General features: G+C 44.0%; 1 protein-coding gene across 1 annotated transcript in view; it reads left to right on the top strand.

Annotated features, from left to right (window-relative positions):
* Positions 1-5210: 5210 nt before the first annotated feature.
* The window catches only part of KIF26B (kinesin family member 26B), a 427084-nt gene continuing 404840 nt past the window's right edge, over positions 5211-27454 (top strand). Inside the window, exons 1-2 of the mRNA XM_031438497.2 lie at positions 5211-5700; positions 6525-6926. Coding sequence (XP_031294357.2) covers positions 5638-5700; positions 6525-6926 — 465 coding nt within the window. The 5' untranslated portion in view covers positions 5211-5637. The remainder of the gene's footprint in view (positions 5701-6524; positions 6927-27454) is intronic.

Consider the following 27454-nt stretch of genomic DNA (forward strand, 5'->3'; position numbering starts at 1 on the left):
AATATGGAATAAGAATTTTATTCTTAGCCAGGTAATGGACCTTAACTATTTTGTTTTTGCACTTTGTATTTATGCACATAGTAGGGAGATATTACTTTTCACCCAGGGGTATCAAAGGAATAAGTAAATTGCTGTTTATAAATGCTCTGGGATTTTGGAAGCCAGTATGTAATTTTTTTCATTCATAAAATGAGTGATTTTTAGCCTAAATCTTGAAGGAATGCTGTTAACATCCTCACATATGAAGATGTGAGAAATATACAAGTACAGCTTATTTTAACGGGCTTCACATTTTTTACAAATTGGTTTGTAACCCTGCGTTGTCAGATGATGCATTTTTTTTAGCAATAAAGTATTTTTTAAATTAAGGTACTTTTAAAAAGACATAATGCTATTGCACACTTCATAGACTACAGTATAGTGTAAACCTAACTTTTACGTGTACTGAGAAACCAAAACATTCATGTGAGTCACTTTATTGTGCTATTTGCTTTATTGAAGTGGTCTGGAACTGAACTGCCACATGCCTGTATAGATACAGATACAGAGATTTCTATCTATCTATTTATCAGTGAGGGGTTGGGTTACATCATTAGCAAATTTCAGTTAGATAGAAAATAAAATTATAGTTAGTTTCTTTAAATATTAACTCTTTAGGCTGCTAACTCACAGAATAAAAGTACAAGAATTCTAAAAACCTAAAGTTGATTAGAAAAAGCCACCATTAAGCTGAAATTAGGGAGTGCTTTAAATACAAGTGAATTTCCAAAAGACAACAATTCCAAGCTGGATAACTACAACATCAAAGCACCGATTTGAAGGCACTGGAGAATGGCCAAGAGCAGGCAGAGACTGGAGGGAATTCACGGATTCCATCCTTGAAAGTAGGGTTACATGGTTTTGTTTTGTTTTGTTTTTTCCCAGTCTGCTGGGCACGGTGGCTATAACTCGGGGTGAAAGCCAGTCTTATTGGCTTGAGGCATTACATGGTGGAGTTCAGGGCTGTAACTGGAAAAGGAGGAAAAAGATCCTGGGAAGGAGAGAGCCAAAGTGAGGCAGCCCTAAAATCCACGTTAAATTTCTCTCAAATCCTTGGCTGGTATTTTTGGATATTGCATACATGGAAGAGCTACAAGAAGTCCAAGAGTAAGAGCATCTAGAAGTTGAAAGAGTTGATTAGAGATTTCAGCTGCTGTCACTGAGGGGGAGCATAACTTGGAGTTTAAGTCTCAACTTAGGTGGGCTTGGCAAACACTTCAGGCTTTTCACTGAAACCTCAGAAAGGCCTTATTTTAGGGGTAAAGAATAAGTCCCAAGACTAAGGGATTTTTCTTACATCTAAGGGCAAAACCTAAATAGAGCTGTTCTAACAAAGCATAAAACCAAGCCTCTGCAAGTTTGAGGTGACCCATCACTAACTTAACTGCCTGCTAGAACAAAACCAATACTCTTCAAAGGGAGAGAATAGAATCTAGTGTCCCTATTGAGGTAACATCCACACTATTCAGCATATGGTTTAAATTGACTGGATATGAAAAAAAACAGAAAGATGTGATTCAGAGTCAAGAGAAAAATCAGTTAATAGAAAGTGACCCCCCCAAATGAACCAGACATTGGAATTAGCAGACAAGAAATCTAAAGCTGCCATTACAACTATGTTCAGATTTAAAAGAAAAAGAAGCAGAGAAATGGAGAAAATAGGATTCTATCACACACACACACACACACACAGTATCTGAAATGAAGAATTCACTGGACAGGTTTGACAGAGATTGGAGATAGCAGAAGTAAGGGTCAGTGAACTTAATAAAGGATCAATAGAAATTATCCAATCTGTAGAATAAAAGAGGTAAATACTGAAATAATTAACAGGGCCTCAGTAACTTATGAGACATTTCAATTAGTGTAATAATATACATATAATTGGAGTCCCAGAGGGAAGGGAAAGAGAGAATCGGGCAGAAAAAATACTGAATAAACAGCAGATGAAATTTCCCCAAACTTGGTGAAAAGCTTACAGATCAAGTTATAGGTGCTACAAATTCAGCAAACCCTAAGCAGGATAAATACAGAGAAAACCATATCCAGGAGAATCACAGCCAAACTGCTGAAAACCACTGGTAAAGAGAAAATCTTTAAAGCATCCAGTGAAAAAGGATACATTACATACAGGGGAATTCTCATAAGAATTCATGCTGGCCTCTAACCAGAAACAAGGAAGGCCTGAAGGCAATGAATGACATCTTCAAAGGGCTGAAAGAAAACTGTCAACCAAGAATTCTACACCCAGTTAAACTATTCTTCAAACACAAAAGTGAAACAAAGACATTTTCAGATAAGCAGAAGCTGAGAGAATGTGTTGCCAGGAGACCCTCAGTACAAGAAATGCTAAAGGAAGTTTTTTAGTTTTTTCCCAGTCTGAAGGGAAATGACCAAGTTGGAAAGTTGGGTCTATAGGAAAAAAAAGTCCCCAAAATGGTAAAATTGGGTAAATGTAAAAACCACATATTTATTTTTAAAAATTTATTATTTAGTTTTTAAATTGAAGCACTGTCAGTTACAATCTGTCAGATTCTGGTGTACAGCCAGAAATTGACCCAGTAAAAAAAAAAATAAATAAAATTTAAAATGTTTCAGTTTCATTAAAAGAAAATAAATTGTTTGAAGTAAAACTGATAAGATTATATTGTGGGTTTTATAATGTATGTAGATATAAAATAGATCAAAATAGTAGCACAAAGGAGGGAGGTAAAATGGAATTACGCTGCTGCAAGTTTCTTATATTTTAAGTAAAGTGGCACAAAGTTAACTCTAAGTAGCCCACGATAAGTTAAAGATGCATATTATAACCATTAGAGCTAAAAGACCAACAGAGGGATGAAAGTGGAATACTAAAAAGTGTTCAATTAACAAAAAGAAGACAGGAGAGACAGGAAAGAAAAACAGCACACACAGGAAACAGGTACTAGCAACAACATGAAGCTTCAAAACTTTACATTAAGCGAAAAAAGTCAAACACAAGAGAACACATACTGCATGCGTTTTATCAATAAAAAGTTCAGGATCAGGCAAAACTAATCCATGGTGATAGAAATCAGAACTGTCCTTGTGTATAAGAGGTGGGAAAAGGCAGGAAAGAACTTTCTGGAGTGATGGAAATTTATACGTTGATTGAGGTGGTGGCTTACCTGGGAGTGTGTATTTATCAAAATTCATAGAATTGTACACTTAAAATCTGTTCATTTCATGGTATGTAAATTTTACCTGTATTTTTAAGTCTCAAATCAAACTCTCTTGCTGGGCCTCCGGTTGTAAACTTTGATCAACAGAGGGCGCTCCGAGCTCACCAAACGCGCTTTGGAGCCCCAGCTACTTTGGGATGCAAATCAGACCACCTCACGTCCCCTCTGTCTCCGAGGTGAATCTCGCAGCTCCCCAGTACTCTCCTTTGACACTTCACCTTCCCAACCCGCAGCTTCACCCGCTCGCCCATTTTACCTGGCCACATGCTGCTTTTCGACCGATAAGCAGCGTGTAGCTAATGGCTATGTTATTTTCCGCCGCACCTCCGCGGACTACAGATGTGGATGGAAGCTGGCGGGTGCTGGCCGGAGGTGTACCTGTCCCTTAAGGTCTTCTCTTGATATGATCACTTTAAAATGGGAAGTAGGAACATAATGGTAACTTCCACACTGTTTTCGACATCTACATTCTGACCTTCTTACCTCGCTTTGGTGGCTGTTAAGTATTCCCACGCAAGGGCTGCGGCGGGAAGGGGAGGGGGGACGGTGGAAGGACGGCAGCGCGAGGGAGACACGGAAGGAATTTTCTCTAAGGAAGGCAGGGTGTGGGGAGCCTTGCCCCAGGGTTCCAGCACCCCAGGATCTTGTCTTCCTGCTCCCTCCATAGCTCAGAGGGAAGCTAGAGACTGGAAAGCCCCAAGCGTCCTCTGCGCCCTCACCTACCCTCAGGCCCTGTCTCTCTCGGGCGCGGAGATGCCATTACACCTCACGTGATCCCCGCACGGGGCCGGTCCTTCAAGAGGCTTCTCGCGGGGTGTTAATTAAAGGTCACAACAAAACAGACCTGCCGGCTCACCAGAAGAAATGTCCTCCCGGGAGATGAAAAATGACACCCGGGAGCAACTACGTGTGGAGCCCGGCATATGCCGGCTTCCTGCGCTCTAGGCACTGCGCCGGGGGCGGAGGGGGACCAGAGAGGGCGATTACCCGGTACTCCAGGGACTCAGTGGGCCCCGCGCGCTGTAAGAGCAGGAAGGGGGTTGGCGAGGGGACCCCTGGCCAAGGTGAGGCCAAGGCCAGCTTACACACACCCCCCTTCCAGGTCCGCGCCGTCCGCGCTGAGCGTGTGCAGCGCGACCAGTTCCTCAGTTTCCCCGCCCGGCGGCGGCCCGTTTGCTCCCCAGGCTCGCGCGTCCTAGCCCGGGGCGGCTAGGCACAGCGCACACAGGGGCGGGGGCTCGCGACGGGCGAAGGCCCTGTTCTCCCGCTGCGCTTGGGAGGGTGGCCCCCCGGCTGGCCGCGCTTGGGAGGGTGGCCCCCCGGCTGGCCGCGCTTGGTAGGGCAATTCCAGAAAAGGTTTGCAGGGCAGGTCTAGGAGAACAAAGGGCGGGGGGAGGACCCGGCATATTTGTGGACTTGTTTGTGACTCAATCCCTCTTACACGGCGTTTCAAAGGCAGTACTGCAAGCCTTGCCAGGAAGAGAAAGAACTTGGGGGCGGGGAGGCTCGGACGCATTTCTGTCCCGCCGTGCTCGCTCGGCGCTGCCCCCCGCTCCAGGCTCGCGCAGTGCTGTTTCATTAGAGCCTTGGACCCCGGCCACTCACCAGCAACTTCCCCGCAACCAGCGAGATTTACGACCCCTTCCCCCGGCCCTCGGCCTCGCACTGTCAGGCAGGAGCGCCTCAACATAAAATGGATCCCGGCCGGCGCGGCGGCGGCAGCCAGGCGGCGGGCTTCCCGGCGGGGCCGCAGTTCCCGAGGCTCCGCGCTGCGCCCCGGCGCACACGCGCGCCCTGACCGCGGACGGCAGCCGGACCACACCGCCGCCCCTCTCTGCCCTCGCGCAACTGTCAGGCAAAGCGGGCCGGCGGATATTGGCTCCTCGACACGCGGAGGCTCCTCCCCGATCTGGATCTTTATATTTTGGGAGAATTTCTTTGAACTCAGTTACCAAGCTCCGCGAAGGAGACAAGTTCCCACAGCCGGCTCGCCGGCGGGGGCGAGGCGGGGGCTCGCCCACCTCCTCTGCAGCTGCCGTGTGCCCCGATTGTACTCTTCTTTTCCCTCGTGGAGGAAAACGGACTCACTAGGCTGAGGAAAATGCCAATTATCTGGATGTGACCGTGAAAAGAGAACGTGTGACTGGAGGAGGCAGAAGAGAAGGAAAAGCATTATTTGAAGAGAAGAATAAACCAGGCACTCCAACCCTTTCTGCAAATTAGCGCTATTACTTCTGGGGTCCATCTCTTTTATTACCCCCCCACCCCCATTAAGAAACCTTGACTTGAGGGCCAAGAGACAGCCCCCTACAACTGGGCACCCTTCTGGGTTGGAAGACCTTTTGGATGTAGCGTTGGTGGAACATTTTATACACTCTCCTCTGGAAAAGCCACCATGAATTCTGTAGCTGGGAATAAAGAGAGGCTTGCGGTCTCCACCAGGGGCAAGAAATACGGGGTAAGTTGTGACGGGTACAATGCGGAGACGCGTTACGAGAATCATCCTGGCCGGGGTCCCCCTTTCTGGGTAACGTGCAGCCAGGGCAGGGCAGCCCCGAGCTCTCCTCAGGCTGCAGAGGCGCCTCCACGGGGCCAGCCTGGCGAGCGCGCGCGGAGGCGGGTCTGCCTGCGGGGACGCTCGCACACTCGCCTTGCCCTCAGAATTTTTTTGCAGCCCTCTCGTTCCTTCCCTTCCCCGCACTCTAACTTCTGAAGCATTCCTGCACTTCCAAGCAGAGTTAAGCCGAATGGGTGGGTTTTCCATGAATTCTCTGCCGTTCTTAAGGATCGTTTTCCTGAAGCCGGGAGAAGGTAAATGAAAGGAGTTACCTTCAGGATCCGGAGGGCTGTACCCTGAATGAATAAAAATCCAGAAATCACAGCCCCCGCCCCCAACCCTGCGATAGCGTTTTCCAGGATCTTAAATCTGGGCTCCTGCTGGGATGGGTGCCGGGTTCAAAAGCGCGGGGAGCTGAATCTTTGGGCTCCCCTGAAGAAACCATTGGAAACCCCTGAGCGAGTGAGTCCCTCTCCTCTTGACCAGAGGAGTTCGCCAGCGCCTGGGAACCCGCGCAGTGGGCACCCGGGAGGCGGGGATTCACTTAAAGACAATTAACTAGACTGATGGAGGCAGATTTGGCCACAGGGCTTGGAGCAGTCCCGAACGCGCGCCCCTTGGCGCTCGGCCGGGCCCTCGGTGGTACGCACATCTCCGGGCAGCCGGACCGGGGCGCCGGTGCCGGCCGCCCTGCGTTCCCTGACACTCGCGTGTCTCTCTCGCAGGTGAATGAAGTCTGCTCGCCCACCAAGCCCGCGGCACCCTTCTCCCCGGAGAGCTGGTATCGGAAAGCGTACGAGGAGTCGCGCGCCGGAAACCGGCCCACCCCTGAGGGCGCGGGTTCGGCCCTCGGCTCATCGGGGACCCCGTCCCCAGGCTCGGGCACCTCGTCGCCGAGCTCCTTCACGGGCTCCCCGGGCCCCGCCTCCCCGGGCATTGGCACCAGCTCGCCGGGCTCCCTGGGCGGTTCGCCAGGCTTCGGCACGGGCTCCCCGGGCTCGGGCAGCGGCGGCGGCTCCTCCCCCGGCTCGGACCGCGGCGTCTGGTGCGAGAATTGCAACGCCCGCCTGGTGGAGCTGAAGAGGCAGGCTCTGAAGCTGCTCCTCCCGGGGCCCTTCCCGGGCAAGGTGAGCGCCGCCGCGGCTGGGGGTTGGGGAACCCGTGGCGCCGCGAGCAGCTCCGCTCGGCAGGGGGCGCGGCCCGGCCGGGTTAGCCCCGGGCCCTGGGGGCGACCCCGCGCCCTTCCTCCGCCAGGCAGTCCCTGGGCCTTAGATAGTGCGTCCATGGTTCCAGGCCTCGCGGTCCACTGGGACGGCCACAGGTTATTCGTTCTGCCATCCTCCACTCCTTAGAGCGTCCTTTCTGTACCCCCTGAACCCGCCGGCTGTCCTGCTGGACCCGCGCGCTGTTGCCTCCTCCTCCGCCCCACCAGACTCGTTCCGTGGGACCACAGACCTTTGCCGCGTGGCAGGCTGGGGACTCGCTGACACCAGCTACTGGGATTCTTTCGGCCCCTATCCCACCCCATCCCCGCCCTCCCGCTGGGGCGGCTCGCTAGATTTTTCTCCCCATCCCCATCCGTGATCCGTTACAAAAATGTCGGTGGGAGTAGTAAAAGCAGGCTGATGTTTACGGAGTGGGTTTTGCCATTGCCTATTTGTGGTCCTTCCTTCCCAGGACTAGCAAGCCAGAAACGCATATTCAAAGTCAGCATTTCCCCCACCTTCTATGTGTCTGTCTGAGGGCGATTAAGGGGTGAACATCTCCTCGGAGCGGGCCTACCTCCTGGCCGGCTCCAGCACGGAGCACGTTGGTTCCTCCTCCCTAGCAACCCTGACGGCGTTGTGTGTGTCCAGAGCCCCCCAGAGTGTAACACAATGCAGTTGTATTTGCACTGTTGGGCTAAGTGCTATCAAATGGTAATATTTACTCTTTCACTTCAAAGAGTTTTAATCAGTGGTTAGAGAGAAATATCAAGAAAACAGCGTGAATTGCTGTGAAGAATTCTGACAGTTTGTTCAATGGCATTTGCTGATTTATATTTCTATGACTTTTGAAATGACATGTGATTTTGAGTCCAGGAGTTTAGGAATAACTCCTTCTGCTTGCCATTTCTGCTTACCCAAATACACACACACTGATGTTTTCACATGCAAGGGTTATATTAAACAAATACCCACAGAAGTTGTAGAATTTTAAATGTGGGAAACTACCACCAAGAGAATTGGTTTTATGAATCCTGAATTTATCTCAAGAATAATTAACTTGTGGATTGTTGTCAGTATGCCATTTTTGTAGTTGGATAATAAATCTGTCAGGACACCCCAAGAATAAATCTCAGGGACTCTAAAAGCTATTTCACTCTTGCATGCTATATCCTCCGATTTAATAAATACTTCACTCACAGATTTATTTACTCTTTCGATCATTTATCAGTATTCTTTGATTTTCTGCTGCCTTCAAGGCAGTGTGTTAGGCACAGGAATGAATAACAGGTCCTTGTCCACATGGAGCTTATATTCTAACAGAGGACATAGACATTAACCACAAAATGCACAGTTCATAATTTATCTCCATTTGTGGTGAGCACTACAAAGGAAGAGCATGGGGTGCTGTAAGACTGTATAATCAGACTGGACCATCTGATAAATTTTGAATAACCTTGGTTCTTAAAGATATAACATCTGATTTTTGGCAATCCTAAATTGCAGCTTACCAACTTATTCTAGGACATTCTTGAGTACCTGTTCTTACAATAGCTTCTTTGTGTTGTTAAATTCTCCTTGTGTGCAAAGGTAAATGAAAATATATTCTTTTCACAAAAATGGAGGGAGGGAAGGACATCTAGAGGAAGAAGAAGCAAATGTTAAAACCTAAATGCATCCATCATGTGTTGTGGAATCATATGACAAGGCAGATTTTTGGCTTTGTTGAAGCAGCCTGGAAAATTCATTCACAGTGTTGTAGGAGGCAGCTTGATATAATTGCTAATTTTATTTACGTGATGAAAAAAAAGTGATACTGGGAAGCTGATGACATTGTCAGAGTGATGGCTCCAAAAGAAACTGTTGGATCTGCGGAACCTCAATGCTCTATACCACCTTCCAGTGATCCAGGCACATCTAGAAAAGAGCTGTCAGTCTTGGGGACAGTCACATTGGGTCACTTTAAGTGCACACATGAAGTTGCCTGGAGTTTGAGATGTGATGTAGTGCAGTGAAATGTGACATTTGGTGCAGGGAGATCACACGACTCAGCCAGAAACAAGGGTGACTTGAATGACTTCATTGTTATTAATGAGGTAGGGGCCAAAAATCCTCTACCTGTCTCTGGGAATAATAATTTTAGGGTTTTTTCTTTTTTTTTTTTTAAGCATTAGTACCCTCAGATTAGATAATATTTCCATTATACCTTTAAAGTTTGCAACATTTTAACCAAACAAATGTGTTCTCTAAAGCACCATGGATGGAGGCCCATGTAACTTTAACACAAGGCCTTTCTTCTTCCCAGAGCCAGATTTATGAGCAAACTGTGGACCTCTGGAGCCCTCAGGCACAGAAGGAGTTAAGTTTCATTAAAACAAGAGATGTCATTGTGACTTCAACATGTAGTTCACGCTGAAAAATTAGAGTCTAGAAGATAAAGACATGTTTTGGAGAGATAATTAGCAAAAAAAATCATCTTTGTAATTCACTTAAGATGCTTAACTGTTATTTGAGGGCTCTTTTCTTACATAGAGTATTACATTTTATGAAATAGTATTAAAATTCTCCTAGATAGGCCTTTAAAAGTCAAAGGCAGAATAGCACATTCAGGAACCTTGTTACTTAGGATGGATTTGGTCTAGGTTCTTTCTCCACCACTGATTTATTTTGTGACATTGAGTAAATCAGTTTTCCTCTATTTTTAACTTTCCCAGTGATACACTAAGGAAAAAAAGAGTCAGACTGTTAGAATGTCATAAATAAATATTACTTGCGATAAGCTTTGCAAAGTGCTTCCATTCCCTAAAGATATGAAGGTTGAGAACTATTAACCAGACAAGATTCTGTTAGATTTATGTTTTACAGAATTTAGGGTTTTTTGTACAAAACATGATCCACTTTCAGTTTCTGATTTTGTCAGTATATTTCCCCAAAATATTGCCATATGAATTCTCACACTGTGCCCATTAGTATGTAGCCGGCCCTGTTGAATGCCACCAGTTTGGTCTCAGAGACAGGTGGTTAAGGAGGGGAGGTGGTGTGCTGATGAGCCCACCCAGAGTGTCAGGCTGGTCCCAGGAGATGGACAGTGGCTCTGGTGACCTGAGGAGTGCCCACCCTATGCCGAGCACTCTCAGTACTAGTCATGTGTCCACTGAGGCTTCATGACAGAAGGCAACATGACTTGGAGGTTTCTAGCTCAGATGGCTGGCTGGGTGGGATAGTGTTCACTGAGGCAGGAAATGCAAGGAGATAACAGACTTAGTGGGGAGCTCAGAGAGGCAGAAGATAATCGGTTTGATTGTCCATGCGTTGAGTTCGAGGTTTCTGGAAAGAGAGAGTAGAGGCAGATTTAGGAAGAAGACAGACTCTGGAATGTAGAGCGGGGGCGATTGTGAACTCACCTAACTCTTAATGGTGTTCTGGATCCATCCTTTCAAATAGCAACTCACCTGAGTGAGTCAAGATTTGTGCCTAATGGCAGATTGTAAACCATTCGGATTGACTTTTATTACCTCAGTCTGTAAAAAAGGACTTTTTTGGTTTTGTATCATTTCTTTCCTAGGTCTGGTAAGTGGAAATTGTCAGATAAAACAAAAGAGTGTGCATTTGTAAAGTGCTGGGATTTTAAGTGAAATCAGTCCTTTTACCCATTGTAGTGTTCCAGTGCGTAAATATAAAAACATTTCATATCCATTGGCAAGAGTACCATTCCTGTTTTATACACAGTCAAGGCACCAAGCCAGAAATAGAGGCCAAGGAACGAATCTCCCATTTTTGGACTATCCTAGATCATTCCGATATCTGTGACAGAACTTTTGAATTGACAGTCTCAGCCCCACGAAATATCAGCTCGAAGGAATTCCCTGGAGTAAGCAGAAATGTTCCAGGTTGGCAGAAGGTTATCAGACATCTGTTCATTTCCATATCAATGAAAAGAAATCTTCTTTTATGGAAAAAACAGTCCCGAACTACATTCCGAGCTGAATTTTCCCTGATCACATATTCTGGGTCCATTTATGCCCCAGAAATATCAGGAAGATTAGCTGGACATACTGAGAAGAGTGGCAGGAATCACAGAGATGAAAGAAAGGAATTTGTCAGAGGGGTTTAAAGACACCAAACGTAGACTTTAAATAGACTGGGCCCAAGAAAGTCTAGACTTGAGAATATATATATATAGTTTTTTTCCCCACTTCCAAAATGGAGGTATGAAAAAATAGCTCTATTTAAAAGGTCCTCTAGAAGCCTTTATAAGTAGACATTGCATTTTAAGTACTTATTAATTATAAGAAAATTCTATCTGAAATCTTCTATGCAAACACAGCTATTTTCAGAAAGCTTCAATTGAATCTTTGACATTTTGGAAATATTTTAGATAAAGGATCAGCTTATAGATAATATCAGTAATGAAAAAGTCCTGTGACATTTATCATTAAAACTTTCTGAAACATTTTAGGGATTATAAAAACACTCTACCAGTAGAGACATGTGAGCAGTAATCTCTTCTTTAAGGCTTAGCAAGCTGTGGGATAATGGCATTTCATTCTACCAGACTTTTAATTGTGAACCAACATGGTCAGTTTTTATAGTGATTTAATTCACTTTGTAAGAATCCCTGGCCTGTAGTAATTTCTTCCACACTCACTGCAGATAGATAGGATTATTGTATTAGAAATGTGATGTTTTTAATGGCTGAGGCTGCTAATTTGTCAGCATTTGGAAGAGTTAAGGCAATAAAATTTAGGCAACTTAAGTTGCTCTTTGGCATTATCAATCACAGATCGAACCATTCATCAGCTAATAAAATAATAGTGATGGTGATAATAATGATGATTATAAATGGCTAGCAATTATCGACCTTAGTATGTGCTAAGCACTGTACTAAAACACATAGACACACACACACACACACACACACGCATAAAATCTCCCAGGAAAATGAAGATGAACTTGCTTTTTTTTCTTTACCCTGGAATTCCAGGTGATTGATGTGGTCCAGGTCTCAAAAGGAAGCATGAATAAAGATGCAAGGACAGAGAAATCGAAGAATGCTCCCCCCACAAGCCACTCAGGGTATTACACTATCAGCATGACTGCCTGAGTGGGAGACCCCTTTTTGATGGATTAGGCTATGATTATTTTTCCTGGCAACTTCACTTTCAGGGTGGGGCATAGTGGGAAAAATATGTGGAGGGAAAAATATGTCAAGATCCTAAGCTGAGTAATTTTCTTGGTGGGAATGTATTGGAGAAAAAAAGGAACTTACTTGTCTTTATATTCATGGGGTTGAGACTCCTGTGGTTGGAGGAGAGCTCTGCCACTGGACCCTCAGGGCCATGTCTGCCCGGCTGCCAGGCTCTGCCATTCCGTCCAGGCAGACGCTGCAGATCGGCTGATGTCTGTGAGGGTTCACGGTCTCTTTTCAGGAATGCAAAACTAATTTCCTTTTTACCACTACCTTGACTCACAGACTGATCATAAGACTCTTTCCTTTCCTTTTTTTTTTTTTTCCCTTTATTTTTAAAAAATCTTCTATGTGGTCTTACTGTGGCAAAGAAGCACTGTTTAGAATGGGCTCCCACTGATCTTTCATACTTATATGCACCAATCAGAAATACCTTAAAGGATATTTGTGTAACTGCAAAAGGACTAGGAATACATCTATTCTTAAGAAATATTTATCAAAATCGCAAATCAGTTTGTACCCACTATCCAGTTTACCATTGCCTTTGGGGGTGCACTAGAACCCATGGAAGAAAACTGGACTTTGAATTATGGTTAGATAGGTTGTCTGTTCACCTTTTCCAGGTTTTAAAGGAATTCTCCTGTGTTTTCTTTGAATATTTATAATGTTTCCTTTTTAACAGTTAGATCTCTGATCCATTGGGGGATTATTTTGGTGTATAATGAAAAGTATAGATCAGTTTTATCCTTTTCTAAATGTCTATCCAGTCATCTCCAAACCTTTTATTAAAACACCCAGAGAAAATTCTAATTTGAAAAGATACATGTACCCCAATGTTCATAACAGTGCTATTTACAATAGCCAAGACATGGAAGCAACCTAAATGTCCATTGACAGATGAGTGGATAAAGAAAATGTGGCATATATATACAATGGGATATTACTCAGCCACAACAAGGAATGAAATAATGTCACTGGCAGCAACATGGATGGACCTAGAGATTATCATACTAAGTGAAATAAGTCAGTCAGAGAAAGACAAATATCATATGATAACACATATGGAATCTAAAGAAGTGACATTAATGAAGCTATTTGCAAAACAGAAAGAGACTCATAGACATAGAAAACAAACATGGTTACCAGGGGGACAGAGGGGAGGGAGGGATAAATTGGGAGTTTGGGATTAGCAGATACAAACTACTATAAACAATAGATAAAGACAAGTTCCTACTGTATAGAACAGGGAAATATACTCAGTGGCTTCTAGTAATCTGCAATGAAAAAGAATATGAAAAGGAGTATGTATTTATTTGCATTTATAACTGAATCACTATGTTGAACACCAGAAGCTAATATAACATTGTAAATCAACTATATTTCAATTAAAAATGGGAGAAAAATGAAATAAATAAACAGCAACAACAAACATCCATCTTTCTCCCATTGATTTGAAATAACCATTATAATGGACCAAATTTTCAGTTGTACTTGGGTTTATTTCTGGACCTTCTGTTATGTTCCACTTACCTGTCTTTTCATGTACCAATTCCACACTATTTTAATTATAGAAGCTTTGTAGCATGTTTTAGTATTTGGTAGGGTTGGCCCTCTCTTTCCCAAATAGTACCTTTGTTTTCTAGTAGTTTCCTGGTTATTCTTTCTGACCGTTTGCCCATATTAACTTTAGAATCAACTTGCCCAAGTCCATAAATTTTTTTTAAATTGGGACCATGTTAAATTTATATATCAACCTGGGGAATACTTAGCATCTTTATGATGCTGAATCTCTCCCAAGAACATGGGACATCTTTCCATTTGAACAGATCTCCTTTTCAGCAATTTTAAAGGTTTTTTCCTCATATGGGCTCTGCATATTTTTGGTTAAATTTATTTTTAGGTATTATATCTTTGTTGCTATTATTAATGAGCTCTTCACTTCCATTATCTCTTCTAATGAATAATTGTTAATATATAAGGAGGCTATTAGATTACTCTTACATACTATTACCTTATTAAATTCTCTTAATGTATTCATTAGTTTTAAAATTGGTACTCTTGGATTGTCAAAAGGATTTATCTTCTACAAATACAGGTATCTTCACTCTTTTCCTTTGCTATTTTTATTCCTCTACTAGTTTTCTCTTATTTGTTACATTGATTTATGCCTCCAATACAATATGGTAATGTATGGTGGGCATGTGTATAGTTTTTCTCGTTAAGTAAGATGTTAGCTTTTGGACTGAGGTCTATAATATTTTTTAAAAGTTAAGGAAGTATCCATCAATTCCTATCTTAGTGTTTTTAATCAGGAAGGTGTTTGTCACGTGTCTTTTCAGTATTTAGGGAGATGATCATATGATTTTTCTCCTTAGATTAATATTGTGAATTATTATCATTGATTTCCTAATAATGAACCATCCTTGCATTCCCATAATAAACCCTGTTTGGTCACAATATATTTTTTGAACTATGCTGTTGGGTTCCATTTGCTAATATGTTAGTTATTATTTTTGTTGTCATATTCATATGCCATAAGCATTTTTGGTTCCCACTCATGTACCAGCTACAGTACTATGCCACGTTATAACCAAGATATGAAAAAGACTAAAAATTCCTGCCCTGGAGCAATTCCCAGTCTAGTATTAGAGACAGACAAGGCGCCAAAGAGAGTCCAGTGTATTAAATGCTGGACCATGGGGTGGTACAGGCCACTAGGAAGCACAGAGAGGTGAGGCTTGAGCTGGCTTTGGAAAAACGAGTAGGAGTTCAGCACGTAAACATGGTAAAGCATTAACATTCCAGGCAGAAGGAATAGTGAGCATAAGGCACAAAGAGGTTATGCGTGCTCTACCCTTGGGAACTGCAGTGGGGCATTGCCACCATAGTGCAGTGTGTGCATGGGTGAGTGACAGGCTGGGAAGTTAGCAGGGAGAGCATGAAGGGCCTTGCAGGCTAAAGAATCTGAATATTATCCTGTAGGCCATGGGCAACCACTGAAGGGCTTTCTGGAAGGGAGTGAAGTGATCAGATACTCATTTAAGATAGATTTCTCTGAGGGTGAGAGAGAAGATGTATTGGAAGAGTGGGATCACAGAGCTTAGTGGCCTTAGTGAAGGATGATGCAGACCTGAGGCAGTAGCTGTGGGACTTGGACCTGACAGATCTTGTACCTAGAAAACCCATGACAGGTGGCAGCTGAGAAATGGGGCAGGAGGGAGAGGAGGAAGACGAGGCGTTCTTTCAGGTTTCTGGCTAGGGCAAGTGTGTGGCTCGTGTTGCCATTAATTGAGATGGAGAATATAGGCAGAGAGAGGGCTCCAGTGGGGTCCAGTTGGGGCTCGAGAGTGGATTCAGAGCTGGAGCCATGGATCTGGGAAGTATCATCATGAAGAAGGTGGTGGAATCCACAGATGGGGTGAGCTCTCCATGGAGGCTTTGTAGAGTGAGACAGATAACTGAGTGTGGAGCTGTGGGACCCACTGACATGGAAGGGACAGGCAGCCTGAGAAGCCAGGAAGACAAATCAAGGAGAGGCCAGAAAAGGGGGAGGAAAATAGGAGAAAATGGTCTCATGGAAATGGAGGAGGAGTGTGTTTCAGAAGGTAGAGGTGATATAAGGTCAGATATCTGGAGAGATCAAGGAGGTAAGGACTGAGGTTTCCACTGAATCGGTAAATAGGCGGTCACTGAGGATCTTTGTTAGAAGTTTCTGGCACCCTGGAGAAAGGCAGGCAATGACAATGTGTCCAGGAGTGATGGTGAGGTGGGGACATCTGAGACAGCTGAAAGCTGTTGAGGACACCTAGAGGTTAAGAGAGATTCATTTCCTGAGGCTCTTGTGACCTTAAAAAAGAAGACCTGGGGTCAACAAACGTGGGTGCAAAACCAGCCGCATCACTAAGTGTGTGACGTTGGGCATGGCTTACCCTTTCAGAACCTGCCCATTCTCACCTGTACAACAGGGCGGTGTTGGAGCCCTGCCCGGGTTGTTGTGAGGAACAGGTGAAACTGGGAGATGATTCCCAACATTTACTTTATATTTTATTCCAGTGACTCTCCACAGGAAGTTGAATTTTATGAAAAGATTCCCCATTCATTTCCTTCTCTCTCTCTCTCTCTCTTCCCTGCTTTCCTTCTTTCTTTTTCTCTCTGTCTCTGTCTTTCTTTTTTCCTTTTGCCAGAGGTTTAACACCAACAAGGAAACGCAGTTGTCAGAGAAAGTGGAACCATTCAGCTCATCTCCTTCCCCGTTTCCTCACCTCCAAGTAAACAGAGCATCTCATCCTTACTCATTTGTAGGGTGGCTGCACGGAACGTTTAGAAGAGTTCGGTTGAGGAAAATAGCTACTCCTTTCAGTTGAACCACCATGAATATGGATGGCGATTCTCTGTCCCAGATGGAAAAGCCTCCTTTAAGCCCGCCCCTCTCAGAGGCCCCCCGGGGAGCCCTGCCGACGCCGCGCTTGGCATTTCAGCTCTGGGGAGTGAAGGAGACCAGACGTCCCCCCAGCGACTGCGCATGCGGTGTGCAGATCTGCGCGGCACCAGGAGTTTGGGCTTATCTGCCTCCCAATCCAGTTTTATCTTTCTCAGACAGTTTTCTTTGCAGTTATACGTGGCTGATCCTATCGCAACGATTCCAACCACACCCGGTGGAGGAGTCTGGAAAGAAAGATACCCTCCCCCACCAAACAGTACTTCCTGCGCGGCTCTCGGAGTCCGCGCTGACCTGGGTCGAGAGCCTTCTTGGAAACTCTTCTGTAGAAAGAGACGATATTCTAATGCTGCTGTGGAGCGGAACATTTCAGAAGGCTCGGGGTAGAGTAAATTATTTTGATAAGTCAGCAGAATTATATCTAAATATATCTTAAATGTTCTAGACTATGTTACAGCCGAACGGCTATTTTTTTTTTCAGCTTTTCTGCTTAATGGCATTTAAGCTCAAAAATCATCGTTGATCACAAAAAGTCCTTGTTAAAAGTTTTAGTTCTCCACATAGCACGGTTTTAAAATCTTTGATAGTTCTTACACACAAAATGTCTTTACTTTTAAAGCACGTACTGCAAATAATAAATTTAAATCTACTTTGCCACTATGGGGGTGATAAACGTAAACGTTTAATAATTTCTTATCTAATCTAAGTGCTGTCTGGGATTTGTAATTGCTAACTCAGGATTTTCCCCTCAGATAACATAGGAATTTATAGGGCTTGAGATTTTTCTGTGAAGTAATTCCATCTTTTAATTAGCAGTGATGAACAGCTATACTTTCCCATGAAAATCTATCATCTTATTTATAGTGGTTGCTTTCTTTAGAGTTGTAATCACTACTTCTGTACTCCCTGCTCCATCTAACTGGTGGTTTCATGCAGCAATAGGAGACTTGCTTATTAACTGATTAGAAACCACCACCAACAACAACCCAAAGCTATTGCGCTATCAAACCAAAGACTTATACAGAAAATAAACTGTCGAATTCAGGCAAATGACTAGTAACTGTCTTTGTTTAAGAAAAATCATCACCTGCCCGGTTCAGCTGTGTGTCTTTTGGTTCTGAGCCAAGAGGCCGAAGGAGCGGCCTTGAGTATCTTCCCTGTGGTCCCGCAGCTGTGAACTGTAGCATCACTTGTTTCTGCCAAGCCAGGCTGTGTGGTGCTGGGGGCTGGGGCATGAGGTGGGGAAGGATAGAAAGGAGAGGATTTAGATGGGACAAGAAGGAGGAAGGATGAGAGAGGGTGAGAGAAACAAAATAAAAGTGCAGGTGTGGGGGAGGGTATAGCTCAGTGGTAGAGAGCATGCCTAGCATGCATGAGGTCCTGGATTCAATCCCCAGCACCTACATTAAATAAACAAACAATCAAACAAACAAACAAATAAAAACTTAATTACCTCAACCCTCTCCTCCCTCCAAAAAAATAAATAAAACTAGACTGCTTTTAAAAAGTCATTAAAAAAATAAGAGCATAGGTGGCTGGTAGGCACTGGAGATGTTCAGGTGCAGTCATGCCTCTGGCACTAGTTAGCACTGTGGCCTTGGGCAAAGTCACTAGCCAGCTTGTGCTTTATTCCTCTTTTGTAAACCAAGAGAGTAGAGCTGGTGGTCTCCTAACTCCTTCCAAGCCTGCGAGTCTCTGAAGCTGGAGAGAAGCTCCAAGACTTCATGGAGCCCAGTCCTGTTCCCCAAATTCTAGAGGGATGTGCTTGACAAAGTCCTCAATGGATTTCTGGCTGAACCAACCTGAAGCTGTTCTGTGGGTTATCGTATTTGTGGAAATCCCACCTCCACCAGCCAAGGTGTGTCCCTTTTGTTTGTCCACTCAGGCGAATGTCCTTGCTGGCTCTGCCATGGCCTTTGGAATTTGGATCATAAATTGACTGACAAGATTCTTCCTGCTTCTTAAATGAAGCTGTTTATTGCCTTCTTTATTTGTAAACAGAAATAAACTTGGGCAAACAAAAACAATTGATTTTATAAGAGCAGTTTGGTAAGAAGGGATGTTTGAGAAAAAGTATTGCCTTAGATATAAAGAATGCTTATAGTTAGTCTTCCACTAAAAAGTCTGCCATATTGGTTAGGATTTAGAAATTATTTATGGGGATTTCATCTTGGGTAGCAATGTAGAAACACCAGAATTCCAAACATTCATCATTCTTAAAAAAATTCTACATCTCAATTTTTTTGAAAGCCTTTTGGCCGCCTTTGATTTCTCTCTCTCTCTCTCTCTTTTTTTTTTCCTTCTCCTTCAAATGTCTGGCCAAGGCCATAATTATTTGGACCAGTACTAACAAAGCCCACGCCCATGACTTGGGTGTAATAATCCTGTTGTTCGGATGCTGTGGTCTGCAGAGGAGATGGCAAGTAGCTGAAGCGGAGTCAGCAAGGTCCACTCAGGTCTTACTACTTTTATTTCTCGTCTTTAGCACTAGCCCAGGTTGCCTCTTTAAACTGTCTAGTTCCTGTGAAATGTTTCCCTAACTCTTCTTCCAAGTACAATAATTTATATTTGTAGTGTAGTCTCAAAACAACTCAGGGAGCGCAGATATTAAAAGCAGAACTTCATTTGGCCTTTCTCAGCCCAGAGCACATTAGGACTGAGGCGGGATGCAGTGGGTGCAGGCACAGAGCAGACGACCAGCAGAAACGCCCCTTGTTGCTTCTTTTCTTGCACTGGGTTCTCTGCATGCGCCCTAAGGGAGCACTAACAGCGTCCTGCAGCCTGGCACACCCTCTGTGTGTCTTCCTTGATTATGTTCTCAGATACCGTATCCTTTATTTCTCCCCGTGTTCTTTCCCCCCAAATTTATTCACGTAATTGTGAAATTTCTAGGGAGGAGTCTTACTAATGGGCTGTGTGTGCATGCTTGTGTGTGCACGTGTGTGTGCGTGTGCACACTTGGCAGGAGCCCTCCAGGAAGCCTACAAGTTGATGACACAGTAGACATCCTGTCTCAGGTTTCAGACATTGTTAGGCTGAAGCTTTTATGGGAGGTCAAGGCAGCTAATAAAGTGGGGTGTGCAATTAAAGGGGCATTCAGCACAGAAGGATGGCTAACTGTCTAGCCGGCTGGGAGTGGAGGGAGGGTTGACAGCTGCAAGTCTGCTAATGATGGCTTTACGAGCATTTTTTGCAGCCAGGGTGGTAAATGTAATACAAGGGCATGGTTTTAATGTGCCTCGTCAGCTCTCTGCTTCCTGTGTGAGGCATCCACTCTGGGAAGGAAGTTGCTGGTTGTGGGCATTTTTGTGGTGGTAGTTTGTACTAATTTACTTTTTTTTTTTTTTATGGGGGACTCGTTATTAGTGATTCTCCATAATGTCCCTTGATGGTGGTCGGGAAGGAGATTTCGGCGATGGCCAGGTGTAGAAGGCTTGCCCTGGGCTCCTGACTCTCCAGCAGGTTCTAATAGGATTTATTTATGTGGTTCTTTTGCCCAGTGGAGCTCCTTGGCTCTGAACCCTGGGAGCACAGTCATCGTATCTTACTAATTTTACCCAGGAGACTGTAATTATTATTTTTAATTCTTATTTTTCATTGGAGTGTAGTCAATTTATAGTGTTAGTTTCACGTGTACAGCGAAGCGATTGACAGTAATTATTTTTTGAATACACAAATTTCCCCCAAATTTCTGGCCTTTTGAAAAGAAATTCTCCCTTCCACTGCTGTGTCATGAAAACATCACTGGGGATGAGGGAAGATGACAGAGGAGGGGGGCTGGTGGTGTATGAAGGGTGGGAGGTGATGCCTTGGTTAGTCCTGGGCAGTGGCAGGATGCTGGGAACTCCACAGGGTCAAAGAGTACAAACATCTCCTTCACCTGAGTGGGTCTTGTTCTGGGTATCTATGGGTTGGCTAGTTTGGAGGGCCTTGAATTTCTTGTTAGTTGGTAAATCCTTGATTTTGCTCAGCTTAATGCGGTTGCATTCCCTTCTAGTCTAGCAGAATAAGAGAAGGTGGGAATGCTCACTGGACGCTTAGATTGAGGTCCCAGCTATTCAGGTAGGAAACTTATTAGCACTGTCAGAACTAAACTGAAAGGGCAGCTTGCGGCCACTTCCCCAGACACTGGCCCCTCAGATTTAATATCTCCCTTCATCTGATAATTGATATGGCTCAGCTGATGCTGCACTGCCTCCACTGCTTGGTGAGATGGTGACTTGTGATCACATCCAGGATGGAGGAGGGTCTGGAATAATAAAGGAATCCTCTCCCATTAAAGGCTTGAAACTGCCTCCGTTTGAAGTGAGAGGGGAAATGCAGTAGGCTGGTTTTGACTCATTCAATGCAGAGTAACAAGGAAGCAGGGTGGGTTTTTCCATTAGACATTAACGGGGTCATGCTAGTTTTGGAAAGAAAGGGAATTGTGTTCACTGCTCCATTTAAGAGCACCCATTAGTATCTTTTTAGTAGGATCATGTGCTTTCTAAACCCTCTTTGTAATTCTCACATAGGGCCAAATTCAACATAATAGGTCAATTTAAATGAATGCCATTAATTTTCAACATTGCACATCACCTTTACTCCTGGAAACTTCAGAATATCCTTTTTAATCATTAGCATTTTATAATCATAGGACAAGAGCATAGATGGAACCTTAGAGGTTATGTGGCATTGCATTACTTTTGTAACTAAAAGCATGGTTCTAGGTGCCAGACCATCTGGGTTTGAATCTTTGTCATTTATCAGCTCTTGAACTTGAAGGACTTACTGCTTTTTGCCTCAGTTTCCTCACTTACATAATGGTGTTAATAGTTGCTTCATAGAGAACTGAGTAGTCATTTTTCCAAAGAGGACATGCAGATGATCAACAAGCAGATGAAAAGATACTCAACATCACTAATCATTAGGAAATGCAAGTCAAAGCAATGACCTCACACCTGTCAGAATGACTGTCATCAAAAAGAACACAAATAATAAATGTTGGTGAGGAAGTTGAGGAAAGGGAACCCTTGTACAGTCTTAATGGGAATTGGTGCAGCCACTGTGGAAAACTGTGGCGGTTTCTCAGAAAACTAAAAACAGAGTTACCATATGACCTAGCAATTCCACTCCTAGATATATGTTAAAAAACACTAATTTGAAAAGATACATGCATCCCAATGTTCATAGCAGCATTATTTACAATAGCTACGATATGGAAGCAACCTAAGTGTCCATCAACAGATGAATAGATAAGATGTGGTATATATATATACAATGGCATACTACTCAGTCATAGAAAAGAATGACATTTTGCCATTTGCAGCAACATGGATGGGGTTAGAGGGCATTATGCTAAATGAAATAAGTCAGACAGAGAAAGACAAATACTATATTGTATCACTTACATGTAGAATCTAAAAAATATAACAAACTAGTGAATATGACAGAAAAAAAGCAGACTTCCAGATACAGAGAACAAACTAATGGTTACCAGTAGGGCGAGGGAAGGGGGGAGGGGCAAGATAGGGGTAGAGGATTAAAAGGTACAAACTATTAGGTATAAAATAAGCTACAGGATATATTATACAACATGCGGAATATAGCCAATACTTTATAATAACTATAAATGGAATATAACCTTTTAAGATTATGAATCGTTATATTATACATCTGTAACATATAATATTGTACAGCAACTATACTTCAATTAAAAATGCATTTAAAAAATAAAAAAATAAACTTAACCATCAGAAAAATAATTGCTTCATAGGCATGTTTTGTCTGGCATATAGTAGGCACTCATTAAATGTTTATATCCAAACTGCCATCTTACAGAAAAGTAAAACTTACATATCTAGATGGTGATCTCTTGATTCCAGAATCCATTCCACATAATTAATATTCAGTTTATTCATTTTTCATTCTCTCATCATCCCTCTCTCTGTCCATCTATCTATTCATCTGCCTGTCCAACATTTCTTTGGCCTTTACCATATAGGTATGTGGTCCTGGACTTGGTGCTGAAGATAGAAAGATGGTTAAGACACAGTCCTGCCCTTGGGTCCCTCACAGTCTGGTGGGTGGGGTGGGTGCAGAAGCGAAGTGCTGAGTGTGGAGTTGGGGGCACATGGCAGAGCAGCCTCCACTGCTCCAGGCCACTGTACTAGATGTTACCACTTCCTTTTCACAGCACCCCTTAAAGAAATGTCATGGCAGGATGTGGAGTGGGATGAGATGGTTTCCTAGAAGAGATAACAGCTGAGTTGAGGCTAATACAATGAGTAGGAATTGGTGAACAAAGGTTGAGGAAGGTGAGGCATTCCAAGGAATCTCATAAAGGAAGAAGAAGCCTTGAGGGTCTGCCCGACCCCTGAGAAATGCAGTATTGCCAGATATAAGGTGTCCAAAGAGGGAAGCCAACCACATTGCCTTCATAAAGGGTTCAATGACAATGTTAGATTTCTATACCAGTTTTAACAAATGATACTATGTAATACATCCAGATAGCAATATAACACCCACATTCATAACAGCATTATTTATAAGAGCAACCCAAGTGTCCATCAATGGACGAGTGGATATACAAAATATGGTATATGCACACAATGGAATATTATTCAGCCTTAAAAAGGAAGGACATTCTGACACATACTACAACATGGATGAACCTTGAGGACATTACGCTAAGTGGAAATAAGCCAGTTACAAAAGGACAAATGCTGGAATATCCCACTTTTATGAGATACCTAAAGTTGTCAAGTTCATCGAGACAGAATAGTGGTTGCCAGGGGCTGAGGGAAGAGAGCATGGAGAGTTCTTGCTTAATGAGTAAGGAGTTTCAGTTTGGGAAGATGAAAGAAAGTTCTGAAGATGGATGGTGGTGATGATTGCACAACTATGAGAATGTACTTAATGCTACCAAACTGTATACCTAAAAATGCTTATAATGATAAATACTGTGTATTTTACCACACACACACACAGAGCACACACTGTGTCACAAGAGATGTGTTTGAGGGACGAGATTTCCCTGTGGGCTGCCTGATCAGGGAATACTGCATCCAGTAAGGGCTCCCGAAGGGTAAAAGTGGTAACATTGGTCATCTAACCACCTGATGCTTCTAAGCACATTATGCGCAGTATCACATTGAACCCTCACAACCACGCTGGGACTGGGGAACGGTTACTGCCCCCACTTTATAGGTGAGAAACCTCAATGAGGTTAGGCGTCTGGAACAGTGTCCTTACCTCCTCCTCACCCCCTGGGCTGTGCTGCCTTCCTGTGAACCCCATTACAGTCCCTCGGGGGAGAGGGGAAGATAGTGCAGAAATGGGTCAGATGAGTGGCTGTGAAGGGATGCAGGAATGCCCTCCTACCCTTCTCTTTTCTCTTCCACTTACCTTCTCAGCAGAGGACTGGCCGCGGCGGCCAGGAGCCCGTCAGCTCCTCCCCCAGCGCTTGCTGTGGGAGGGCATGTGTTGTGGGTGGGACCCACGTGACTCGGTTCTGCGGGAACTAGTGCAGAGCAATTGTTTTATTTGTGCCTGTAATCATTTGAAAAGTCTTATACCAGTGGTTATCATCACTGGATAAACATATGAAGTTGGCAAATAAATCTTTGTGGACACCACGTGAAATGGTTCCCTGCAGAACAGTTATTAATGCATTACTATCATTGCATTGCGCATTTTGCAGGAAAATCCAAAAGTAAATGACTTATTAGCTCTTGGGTACTTGACAGCAGCATGTTCAATGGCAACGTCACTTTCCCAAATTTGCCGACACATTTTGTGTGTATTGCTTTTTTGGCATTAGGCCAAATGGACCCTTTGAAAGATCAAGTAAGTTAATAAAACCTTATATTTATATAGCTGCTTTCTTGAAGTTACTGTAGTGGGCCTTTGCAACTTTTCCCTTCTTTCTCGCAGCCTCCTTTTAAGGAGTGTCATAGCTAGCTATAGGGTAGTCTGTCTTAAATTGATTTAATAGGTGAAAGAAAGAGAGGCCAACAAACTTTTTTCCCCTTCCACTCAGCACCTATGTGTACAGCATCTGCTTTGTGCCAGTCACTGTTCTAGGCCCTGGACTCTGGATCAGTGTCACCAGCGAGCTCTGGTCAGAGCCTGAGTCCTTCCAGCCCTTTTCTGGAGCAGTGCTGCTTTGAGCTTGTGGGATTTTAGGGGTTATTGAAATACCTGGTTTTTTTTTTTTTCTTTTTTTTTTTTTTACAGGTGTCTGATACTTTGCAGGTTGAGGAAAGGGAGTTTTATGATAGCATAACATACCTGACGACTGCCCACAGATGAGGAGCCACAGCCATCAGACCATAAAGTTCCTAAACTTTTCTTGCAAAGGATCCCCCAAGCCATTCTCATGGACTTAGGCTAATTGGGCCTTTCTTTTGGGGGCCCATTGCACATTCCTTGTTGCCTTTCCCACAAGGATGAAAAGCTAGAACAGTGCCTTTTGTCTTAAGCAAGGCCGTAGATGGTACAGTAACTGCTTTCAGATGCTGCTGATGTGGCCCACATTCAGTATTGTGACCCAGAGGTGAAAGGCTACATACTCCATTACAACTCAGGGCCAATCAGCCTCCAGACTGCAGCGCATTTCAGCAGAGAAAGGAAGCAGGATAGGGTGACATACATAGGTAAATCCAGGAATGGAGCTTCAGTTTCTAGCGATGTTTTTGTAAAAGGCATAACCTATGTTAATGTTAAAAATGTCAATGATGTAATCCTACATCCCTGGAATATAGGCTGCATATGGCTAAAATCTATGTGCATATTATATGTGAACCTATAGAGTGTTTATATATGTGAATTACAAAGTTCCTGGGTTCTGATTCTTTTTTTTTTTTTTTCCTTTTCTCTGCTACAATTTTGAGAAGGGATGAAATCCTAGTTAACATTGTTTAGCTCCACCAAAAAATGAGTGCTTGCCCGAAATAATCTTAGAAGGTTGAGACTCATTTCCTTTCCAGGTCTCAGAACCTAGTGTTGGGCCTCATTCACTTTGGGTGGTTGGTGGGTCTTCTGTGCTGGGAACATGATGATGTTGGATGACTCAGCTGAGGTGACGACATGAACACAGAGGCCTGGAACAGGGAACTTGGAAGAGGGAACTAAATTGGAGGCAGGGCTGCCCTTTTATTTTGAGGTCTTAGGTGGCTCCCTCTACAAATGCCAACCAAGGGCAAGTTTCCATTGGCTGAAATCCTTTGAGATGCTGTCAAGTAATGATTTGAAAAAAAAAAAAGTAACAAGAATTAAAAGGTATACTTTTGTGGCAAAGTGTAGAAAGTCAGAGTCCAGCCATGATTTAAGAATAACAAGGAGGTCACAATCCAAGTTTGGAGGTCTCTTTCACTGTATTAGTGTTTCCTCAAAAGCCTCTTTTTGTTTGCTCTGGTTCTGATTGTTTTCTCTTCCTGTCTGCAGTTAAAACGGAGAGCCGTAAGCATGGAAACATGATTTTATTTCAAGCGGTGAAATTTTATTCTGAGAAATTCCACCTCACTGTTTATTCCCTGTGAGACATTGGCATTGGTTTTCAAAAAATATTTGTTTGGGAAGAAATAGTTTCAGCTCTGTTAGGTCATATCAGAATTACTAGTAAGCAGAATGGCATAGTCTATGGAAAGGGACCAGAGAAGTTCAGGAAAGATGCATCCTGTGGGCCAATCATAGGATTTTGTTTCTTTCTCTTTCTGCATCCCAGCTGGCATCCAGGGTCCTTCTCCCCTGCTTTTCTTGTGTGTTTGCTGGAGTTGGTCCTCTCTCCAGGAGCCAGAAATCCCTGGGCCTGGCATGGTCTGCACCCACCCCTGTTCATTCCCTTGAGTAAGCTGCACACTCATTGTGGGGCTGGCAGTTGAAGCAGCGAGACAGGAGGAAAGGGGACAGGGCACGACCTTTAAAAGAATGACATAACAATTGAAGATTCAACTTCCAGTAGACCTTGAGGCCCAAGATGATGGGAAATCTGACTTCTAGTAGACCTTGAGCTTCATTATATGCTCACTGTAATATATTAGCATGGTAAATGGCACTCCCACAGGCTCCATGATAGTTCTGAGATTGACCTTAAAAGGTCAAAAAGTGGTCAGTGGCCCAATTCCTGGGAATCCCCACCACTTCCCCTAAAGTAGTTGGAAGAATCCTCCCACTTGTTAGCATATGATTTTACTGGGCCCCTAAAACCCGACCATCCTCACATCTCGTGGCCAATCTCATTTTCCTAGACAACCCCATGCTCTGAGGCCGCCGCCTCTTGCCTCTCGAGGTAGCCTGCCTTCTGCCTATGGAGTGGGTTATCCCAAACCTCTGACTCTCTCTCGCTCTGTAAGACAGCCTACACTCTGTCTATGGAGTGTGCATCTCTCTGCATAAATCTACTTTTACTCAACTATGGCTCGCCTTGAATTCTTCTCGCTCTTGAATGTTTTCCTGCATGAAGCCAAGGACCCTCACTTGGTGGGGCACTTCCCAGGGACTCGCCTGAGACCTGGGACACGGCCATCCTCCCACGCCCCATTTTCCTGATCAGAAGGTGCAGAAGTTCCTGACGGGTGTTGTATAATGAGTCATATGTTGGCTACCCCCGCCAAGACACCAGATGAACGTGGGCGTCTGGTCCAGCTCTTTCATGCTCTTTCCTGCTCAGTATAAGGGCTTCAGGGACACCTGGTGTGTCAAATCCTCCTACTAACTGTGCCTTCAGCCACAGTGGAAGGAGTATGGCTGACAGGGTGGGCCAGTAGGTGATGGGTCTCTGAATTCCAGATGATTCTTCCTGTGACTTCTGTAGGTCATGAAGCGTTTAACACTCTTCGGTAC

This window comes from Camelus dromedarius, chromosome 21 (assembly GCF_036321535.1).
Source record: "Camelus dromedarius isolate mCamDro1 chromosome 21, mCamDro1.pat, whole genome shotgun sequence".
NCBI lineage: Eukaryota > Metazoa > Chordata > Mammalia > Artiodactyla > Camelidae > Camelus > Camelus dromedarius.